Source organism: Vidua chalybeata, chromosome 27 (genome assembly GCF_026979565.1).
Source record: "Vidua chalybeata isolate OUT-0048 chromosome 27, bVidCha1 merged haplotype, whole genome shotgun sequence".
NCBI classification, from domain to species: domain Eukaryota; kingdom Metazoa; phylum Chordata; class Aves; order Passeriformes; family Viduidae; genus Vidua; species Vidua chalybeata.
The window spans coordinates 2,436,878-2,445,983 of NC_071556.1; the positions used below are offsets into that span (position 1 = coordinate 2,436,878).

Consider the following 9,106-nt stretch of genomic DNA (forward strand, 5'->3'; position numbering starts at 1 on the left):
TCCTCCTGTCAGTACCTACACCCCCATCCTCAGCCTGCCTCGGGCTCCATCACCCCTCCCAGATGGGCAAATCCTGCAGAGATTTCACCACAAGCATCCCAGGATTTCGTCTTCCACCTCTTCCCAACACCAGGGAACGCCAGGAGGTGGCAGGAGAAGGGGAGGTGGCCAGCAAGCCCGGGGAAATCACAGGGGTACAACATTCCAGAAGCTGTTGGACACTGCCAGTCCCTGTGGCTCATCCCACAAGGGCAACCTTGGAGCTGGGCAGGGTGGCACAGCCCAGAGAGTGCCCAAGGGGCAGGGGACACTGCAGGGCCACCAGCCTGGGGGTGCTGCTGGTCTGGGGACAGCCAGGACATCTTGGAGTGCCTGGCACAAGGATGGAGCTCCTGGAACATCTTCCCTGAGCTGGTGGGTTTGGGGTGGTTGAGCATCATTTGGGCTTTGGAGGCCTGGAGGAGGGAGGGAAAGGATTTCCTCACTTCTCTGCACCACCTGTGACTGCCAGCCCTGACTTTGGGACTCCTGACAGGGCAAAGTCCATCTCAACCAAGTAAAAATGGCCTAAAAATTGCTTTCAGCAACTGAACTTCTGCAGGCCTCTACAAGCTCCAGCATTCTGTGCACAGCTGGGCAGGGTGGCACAGCCCAGGGAGCCTTGGGAGCAGCCCAAGGGGCAGGGGACACTGCAGGGCCACCAGCCTGGGAGGTGCTGCTGGTCTGGGACAGCCAGGACATCTTGGAGAGCTTCGATCTGTGTGTGGCCGCCAAGATGTGAGCCCCAGCCTCACCTCCTTCTTGTCCCTTGGGAATGTGTCCCTTGGCTGGGATGGCTTTAGGTTCATGGTCTGGCACTCCTGGATGGTCCCCACAGTGTCACAGAACAGGCCTCCATGTCTAGGAAGCCTCTGGGACAGGGACTTGTGAAGGGAAATGAGATGAAGTTCTCAAAGTGAACCAACACACAAATACAGATTTGAAAACCGGAACCAGAGCCGCCTCCTGCTTGCTCACAACTCCTCCCATCTGGTCTGCAAGAGCATCTTCCCTTGTGCCAGTGCAGCCCTTGGCCTGTCCCCGTGGCCACGGGGCACAGGAACAGCAGCCAACAGCTGCCTGCACCTGCAGGAGAGGCTCAGGAGGGCTCCCAGCATCAGCACTTCCAGTTTCCAGCCAGCTCCACAGCCCCCTGCTCTGCCATTGTCCCCAGCCCAGTGTCACCCCCCACCTGCCCCAGCCCCCCTCACCTCCCCACTGCTGCCCAGCACGGGGCTCAGGCCATGGGGATGTTTCATTCCAGACCCTTCCCCATGGAGCAGGGGCCCTCCTGGCCCCCAGCCCTGCCCTGCCCTGCCCTGGGCTCCAGGCCATCCCTGCTCCCTCCTTGGGCTGGGGGATGTTTCTGCAGGGAGAAGGGCCCTGGCAGCACTGAGAGCCCAGAGGACTGGTTGGGAGCCCAAAGGATTTGAGAGCCCAAAGGATTCCCTGGACAGAGGTTTCCCTCCCCTCCATGTGGCTGTCACTGTGCCTGCTCAAGGCAGGGACACTGAGGCACAGACTCAGAGGCCTCGTGGCTGCAATTCACTGCCCCCCCAGCTACCAGAGGGGACAGGTTCTGCCCTGCCTGGGCCCTGGCCTGGCTCTGCAGATGAGGCAGGAGGAGCCTGGCTCGTCCCAGGGCTCAGCTGGGGCAGTTTAACCACAAACAGGTTTCACCTGGAGCAGGCAGTGTGGGGGCAGGTCCACAACCACCCCTGCAGCTCCTTCAGGGTGTGTTTATAAACCCACACCCCCCTCACCCCAGGGGCTTTCTCTCTCTTTCCTTTTTTTTTTTCCCTTTTTTCCCCCCTTTTTTTTTTTTTTTTTTTTTTTTTTTTTTTTTTTTTTTTTTTTTTTTTTTGCCTTTGTGTTTTGGGAGCTGAGGAGCATTTGGGAGTTGCTGCCTCGGGGTGTTTGGGATGTACTGCTAGAGCTTAGAACTTCCTCACTTCCAGTGTTACCAAGCAGGTGAGGACACAGCCACCACCTCCTCATGTGCCCCAGCCCTGGGCTGGCTTTGGGGGCTGCAGCCCAGGGCTGGGGTGTCCCAGCACTGTCCTCCTGTGTCACATCCCAGGCGCAGGACAATGTCCTCACGTGGCTCTGGAGTGCCCTTGGGGCGCGATTCCCAGCCCAGCTGCAGCACCCCAGTGCCTGTACCAAGGAATTCCCTCCTGGCACAGCCTCTCCCTGCCCCGTGGAGCTGCTCCCTCGCCCTGCTCGGCCAGGAGGACATCGTGGAGAGCTACACCGGGTACGTGGGAGGGGCTGAGCCCTGCCCTTGCATGTTTGTCCTCAAGGGACATGTCCCCTGTCTGGGACGTGTTTGACCCAGCCTGGCTCTCCTGGGAGGCTCCCGAGGCACGGGCTGGGGCTGCTCCCGTAGCCAGGGCAAGGCTGGTGGCTGCCCGGGGGGGGTCTCTGCTGTCCCACCGCGGTGGGAGCTGACCCCTGTGTCCTCGCTGCTGTGCCAGGAGCTCCTGCGAGCTGGGGGTGGCCCTGCTGGAGCACGCCTGCCCGGGCCCCGACCCGCAGCTGGTGCGCAGGATCGTGGCCCAGGTGGAGTTCTACCTGTCCGACGAGAACCTGGCCAAGGACGCCTTCCTCCTCAAGCACGTGCAGAAGAACAAGATGGGCTTTGTCAGCATCAAACTGCTGACGTCCTTCAAGAAGGTGGGTCCCGGGGGCGCGGGGCTGCCTCCTCTGGGGTGTGCGGGGAGCTCTGGGCTGTGTCCTGCTGGTGCAGAGCTGGGCTCTGCTCGCTGCCCTCTGTGCCCAGGGGAGCAGGGGAAGCTCCTCAAATCACCCCCAGGGCTGGATTCACCTCTTCTACCCACGGGCCGCTTTGGAAGCGATCATCCCTTAAAAAAACCCAGCCAAGTGCTGGTGGTGTGGCTTCGGGGGAAGGTGTGGCTCCTTGCCAGAGCCTGGGGGACACTGGGACTGTGCAGATCCCAAAGCTGCTCACGCAGAAGGGGAAAATTGCCCTGGGGGTGTTGGATGGGGTCACAGCCTGCCTGGAGGGGGGGTTTAGGGTGCTCCCTGCCTTGGGCAGGCAGGTGATGGGGCTTCCACCCTCTCTGCACAGGTGAAATACCTGACCCGGGACTGGCGCCTCACCCTCTACGCCCTCAAGTTCTCGGCGCTGCTGGAGGTGAACAAGGAGGGCACCAAAGTGAGGCGGCGCCTCCCCATCCCCGAGTACCTGCTGAGCGTCCCCCCCAGCAAACTGCTGCTGGCCTGGGAGCTGCAGCCGCGGGAGCAGGACCTGCCCCTGCAGAAGAACTTCCTGGACACCATCACGAGGATGTTCAGCCCCTTCGGCGCCATCGCCTCCATCCGCCTGCTGCGGCCGGGCCGCAAGCTGCCCTCGGACGTGCGCAAGTACTCGTCGCGGTTCCCCGAGCTGCTGAGCCGCTGCTGTGCCCTGGTGGAGTACGAGAGCCTGGAGAGCGCCCGCAGCGCCGCCGAGAGCCTCGGGCACCGCGACTGGCACAGCATCAGGGTGGTGCGGCTCTGCGGGAAGGGGGGCAAGAAGAAAGCCGGGCAGGAGCGGGCGGGTTGGAAGGTGCCAGCGGCGGCTCTGACCTTCCCCTGCAGCCGGGAGGATTCCCTGCCCAGCAGCGCTCCCGAGCCGGATGATGCCTCAGGGTCGCTGTCCCTCCTCCTGAACCAGGACCTGCTGGCACCGACCTGGCCTGGCGGCGACTTCACGCCGGGAGATTCCAACGCCTTTCCCGGCTCGCTCCTCCCCAGCAAGGGCTTCCCTCCGCTCGGGGTGGGCTCGGGCACCGAGAGCTGCTCGGGGAGCGCGGCGGGCTCCTGGACACCCTGGGGCAGCGGCCTCTGTCCCAAGCTTCCCCCCAGCGATGCCCAGTGGGCGTCCGAGCCCCTCAGCCTGTGGGACGGGGTCCTGCGCCTGCCCCACAGCCCCGAGGGCACCAAGGGCCTCGGCAGCAGCTTCGGGAGAGAAGAGCTCGTCCTCCGGCACTGAGACTTGTTCAGATTCAGGGTTAGGGTTTGTAATTGTCTTTATTTTCCCTTCTTCTTTCGAGCGGAAGACTTTTCTCTGGTCCTGCGAGCTGTGGGCAGTGGCAGTGCAGCTGATCCAGGGGACAGAAGTTTTGGGGCAAGGACGATGCTCGAGGCAGACGCTGAGCAGCAGCAGGAGCTGTGCTGTGCTCATGCCAGTGAGACTGTGCTTGCTCAGGGCCCAGAGCTGGGTTTGGGGTCCAGGTTTTGGATGAGAAATGGGCAATAAAGAGAGATTAAGTTTCCAGGCACTCTCTGGTTGATGCTGTGATTTTTTTTTTTTTTTTTTTTTTTTTTTTTTCTTGTATCTTCCCAGGTCTTGCTGCTGTCTGAGGTGCAGCCAGACAAGGGAAGGAGGGTCCCTGCCTGCTTGCAGCTGCCTCCCTTGCTGTCCTTGGGGTAGTGGGGACACTGAGGGGTGCCCAGGACAGGTGGCCCACGTTGGCTGAGCCTGAGAGAGACAAGAGTGGTGGCTGTGGTGGCAGGGCCGTGGTTCCTCCTGGCTGTTGTGTGCTCAAGGCTCTCTGGCATCTCAGCATTGAATGTGGAGGCTTCCTGTGTCCCTCCTGATCCCACAGCCTCCCCAGCTCCTCTGGGAAAGGGTTAAGGGAGAGGCTACAGGAGTCTGCCAGTGCAAGTGCCCTTGGTCTGTGCCCAGAGCTGGGATGTGGTGGGATGAGTCCCACGCCTGCAGGGCTGGAGTGGAGGATTCAGGTGGGCAGGGCTGGTGAGGGGATGGGGTCACACCTCGTGTGAGGAGAGCTTTGAGGGCAGTCCCTGCAGTCAGGAGCCTCTGGGATGAGGATGAGGGGGATGGAAGACAAAGCAGGTGTGGCTTCTGGTGCCCATCACCCAGCCAGGACCCTGGCACTGAGTTGTTCTACAGGCAATGAGGAGAATTCTCTGGATCAGGAATTCCTTGTCCTTGTGGTAAATTTCATCCCCCAGACCCCAGCTGGGAATGGCCTCTTGCTGGGGCAAGCAGGTCTGGGACATTCCCAAGAGAATTGCTTGTCACAAGTGCTCAGGGAGCCACCAGGAAAGATGCCATCCTAAACCTGCTGGTTGGGAAGGGAGAAGAACTGGTGGGAACTGGGATGGTCTTGGCCCCAGTGCTCCTGAAATGGTTGAGTTTAATGCTGTCAGTGTGAGGATGGACACTGGAGCTGCTTCCCAAGACTTGGAGAGAGGAAACGTTCTGCTGCTCAGCAGAGTTCCCTGGGAATCTTCAAGGGGATTCTTTGTGAACCTCTGGAGCAGGTAATTCCTGGGTCTGGAGGGCAGTTCCAGTGCCCAGCCCCTCTCCCCTTCCCACTGTGGCAGGGTAAAACCACCCCCTCCCTGCTCCCCCCACCACACCACTCCAGATGCTGGTGCTTTTCCATAAAAATATCCTTTTTATTGGCCTCTCTCTCTGTGCTCCCACAACGTCCCTCAGCGCCTGCAGCCAGACGGGAGCCTCGGGGCCTTGGAGCCCCCACAGATTTCAGGCTTCTCCCCCTGCCAGAGAGCAGCCATGAGAGCCCCAGCAGGGATGGGGATGTGTCCCCAAGCCCTGCTGTCCCCACAGAGCCTTGTCCCACCTGGTAGAGGTGGCAAACCAGCCCCAGCAGCGAGGCCTCTGCCTGTGCCTGCAGCTCGTCCGTGTGCTTCTGTGGGGGGACGTGGGGCCGGTCAGGGGGGTCCCCAGGGTGTCCCAGCCCTAGCTGGCACCCCAGTGCCCCCCTGCCATACCCCATTGATGGTGATCCAGGGCACGTACTGGTGCGGGGGCTGCAGTGCCTCGGTCACTTGGGCGTTGTGGTGCATCAGGGCCACCCCTGTGTCCCCCTGCACGCAGGCGCTGATGCGGCCGCTGTCCACCTCGGGGGCATAGATCTGCAGGCACTGCCGGGCACAGGGGACACGGGGGCGGTCAGGGGGCCAGGGGTGTCCCCCACGTGGGGCACTGAGGGGCGGGGAGGGGGACATACGGCCTCCAGGTTCTTGGTGACAGAGCTGCCCGACTCCAGGCAGAAGATGACAGGGAAGTAGGTGCTGAAGTTCTTGGCCTCGTGCATCAGACAGGCCTACGGGGACAGGGCGGGCGGTGAGGGGCCGCTGGGACCCCCCCGTGCCAGCACCGTGGGAACGGGGACCGTCACCTCCATCATGTTGCCCAAGCATTCCTCGGGGCCGTGCTGGCACTGGAAGTCCAACTTCCCGCTGACGTTCCTCTCCTGCGGGACCAACCGGTCTGAGCGGGGCCGGCGGCACCGGGGCGAGCGCCCGCGGCGCCGGGAGGGCCGGCTCCTACCTGGGCGTTGCCGTAGGGCACCAGGGTGATGTTCAGCATCTCTTCGGGCAGCAGCAGCCAGGTGGGGAAGAGCTTCAGGACCAGGAACTCGCGGCACGCCGGGCACAGGCTCTCGTAGTACAGGCTGAGCTCCACGGGCGCGGCCGCGGGGCGCGGGAGGCTGGGGCAGCGGCTCTCCACCTGCACACGGGAAGGTTTTGGGGTGCACGGGGGGGTATGGCTGCAACCCCCCCGTTCCAGTATCTGTAGGGATGGGGCAAAGCTCCGGGATGCAGGGAAGAAGGTGGGTGAGGGTGTGCAGGGCTAGAGGGAAGTGAGAGTGGCTGGGCCGGGAGCTTTCTGCTGCTGCAGGATTCTGTGCGTGGCTGGCACCCAGCGCTGGGGCTTTCCACCAGAACTTCCCCAAAACATTTCGGGGGAAAACAAATTTAGACCAGGACATGCCTGGGTGGGGGTATGGCCCAGCACCCAGTGCCAGGGGGAAGCTGCAGCCTCGTGGGGCTCACAGGGCACTGTCACCGCCCGGGTCTGTTTGGGGTGGAATAAACCAAAAAGCGGTTTTACACTTAAAAAGCGGAAGTGCCATCGGCAGCTGGGCAAGGGCCGCGGGCAGGGTCCGGCTGGACCACAGGCGTTCCCCAGGGATGCTGGGGAATGCCGTAGTGCCCGTGTGGCACCGGAGGCTCTGAGCATCCCTGCGATGTGACAGCCTGTGCCTCAGCGACGCTCGCAGCTGGCACTCGCTCCAGGCATCGTGGCCAGGCGCTGCCCCAACCCCGTCCCCGCGTCCCTGGGCAGGCGGGAGGTGGCCCCGCGTGCCGGGTGACCCTGCCCTTGTCCCCAGCCCCGGCACCAGCAGCGGCTCTGACCTGGCAGGCGACGGCGATGTCCCGCGAGCTGCACCAGCGGTGGGCAGGGTAATCACAGCCGGGGGCCGCGCCGAGCCCCAGGGCCACCAGCGCCAGGACAGCCAGCGGCACCGCGGGGGCCATGAGGACGCCGGGGTGACGCGGAAATGAGCCCGTCCCAGCGGGGACCTTTAAAGCTCGGCTGCGCCCGCCTCCCCTGCCCTCCCTGCCCTTCCTGCCGCCCCAGCCGCGCCTCCCGTGACGCCGCAGGCCCACGTGGGGCCGCCGGGCTCCGGCCACCGCGTCCCCGCTGGCCCCGACCCGCGGCACGTCCGGCAGTGAAACCCAGCCCGGAGCAGCCACGCGTGGAGCTCCCCGAGCAGAAAACGGGGCTGGCTGCCGGCACAGCCCGCGGGGGGTGCGGGTGCCGGGGCAGTTCCGGGTGCGGGACGAGGGTGCAGCCCAAGACATCCCGAGTTCAACTGAGGAGCCGAGTGCGGGGGAACCTCGTTCTTCCCCCGTTTGTCGCCGCTGTTTCCGGCCGTTTCTCAGCCCTCGTCCCCACGTGCCCCAGCCCTCCAAACCCGGGGAGCACAATCCTGGCGCGATGGGTCACATCCTGCACCCAGCCCAGGAACTGGGGCACAGCCCCAGCACTCTCCTGCCCCCGCACAACCTCCCACAGCAATCCAGCAGCCTGGTTCATTAACTCTGTTTATTTCTTTATTTCTTTCCTTTTCTTTCTTTTCTTTTTTTTTTTTTTTTTTGGTTGTTTTTGTGGGTTTTTCGAAGTACCGTACAAAAAAAAAATCCTCTTACAGTAACAAATACTGGGTTTACATTAGTAAACATCAACAGAAAGAGCAGAGAGCACTACTGCTGGTAACGGACAGCTCGGGGGGCAGGTTATTCCTTATTGCATATACCTAGAAACTAAAACCTCACGCAGTCGCCGCGTCCTCTCCGAGCACGAAACCTCCACTGGCACCTTGGGGGTTACACGGGGGAGCCTGGAGCGCCCCGAGAGCAGGGACAAGCCCTGAAGTGTGCCCCGGGGAGCAGGAGCAGCCATGTGGCACCCACGGGACGCGGGTGTGTGGCTCGGCTGGGGGACGTGGGCGTCACAAGCAGCAAAGCACAGCCCGGCGCCTCAAAACACGGCCGGGTTCAGAACGAGCCAAAGCAGCAAAGGACAAATCACAACGAGCTTATGCTGGGGGAGCTCCGGGGTGGAAGCCCAGCCCGGGGAGAGCAGGGGAAAGCTGCTGTTCAAGGAGCTGAGTGAAGCACCGTCAGGGAAAGGCAGCCCTGGGGAAGGGCATCTTCCTCCTCGTCGTACACAGGACGTGAGCAGTGCCCTGTCAAGGACAGGCCGCTAGCAGGCAGGGAAGGCAGCAAGAGGGGTGACTGTGACCCCCCTTGGACTGTGGCTGGACAGCAGGAAGGGACAGCACAGGGAGAATAACAGAAATTCAGCCAAAAGGATAAAATCACAGGATAAAGTGAAGCTGGAATTTCCCTGGGCAGCAAAGCCAGGTGAGCACCAAGCGAGTGTTAACAGGTGACAGCTTCAAGCTGAGACTCTTCCAGATGCTCAGCAGGTCCTGGCATGAGCAGGGAGCAATACCCCCAGGCAGAACTGGCCCCAAGCTCACGTTTAGGGGTGGTGGTGGAGGAACGTGGAGCCCATGGGATGAGAGGCTGAGGATCCCATCTGCCTGCAGCCTGTCCTGTGATGTGGGGATGTGCTGGAAGTGCAGGGACAAGCACAGGACCAGCAGCATCCTCAGGCTGAAAAGGTGTGAACACTAACAAAGCTTTGGAGTGTTGGTGCAGCCCCCTGGCCACTCCACAGGCCCCAGGAGGCCTCTGGATAGGGCTGTGAGGA

The 9,106-nt window shown here is 62.3% G+C and overlaps 2 protein-coding genes across 2 annotated transcripts; one reads left to right on the forward strand and one right to left on the reverse strand.

Annotated features, from left to right (window-relative positions):
• Positions 1-2,129: 2,129 nt before the first annotated feature.
• LOC128800585 (la-related protein 6-like) lies at positions 2,130-4,292 on the forward strand. Its single transcript, XM_053965897.1, has 3 exons — positions 2,130-2,296; positions 2,517-2,715; positions 3,131-4,292. Exons 1-3 carry the CDS (start codon positions 2,130-2,132, stop codon positions 4,034-4,036), a joined length of 1,272 nt encoding a protein of 423 aa, XP_053821872.1. The 3' UTR covers positions 4,037-4,292.
• Positions 4,293-5,451: 1,159 nt separating this feature from the next.
• IFI30 (IFI30 lysosomal thiol reductase) lies at positions 5,452-7,432 on the reverse strand. Its single transcript, XM_053965908.1, has 7 exons — positions 7,240-7,432; positions 6,371-6,550; positions 6,219-6,293; positions 6,048-6,143; positions 5,809-5,961; positions 5,658-5,726; positions 5,452-5,574 (listed from the first exon to the last, which is right to left on the reverse strand). The coding sequence occupies exons 1-7, from the start codon at positions 7,360-7,362 to the stop codon at positions 5,509-5,511; spliced, it is 762 nt and encodes a 253-aa protein (XP_053821883.1). The 5' UTR covers positions 7,363-7,432; the 3' UTR covers positions 5,452-5,508.
• Positions 7,433-9,106: the final 1,674 nt, after the last annotated feature.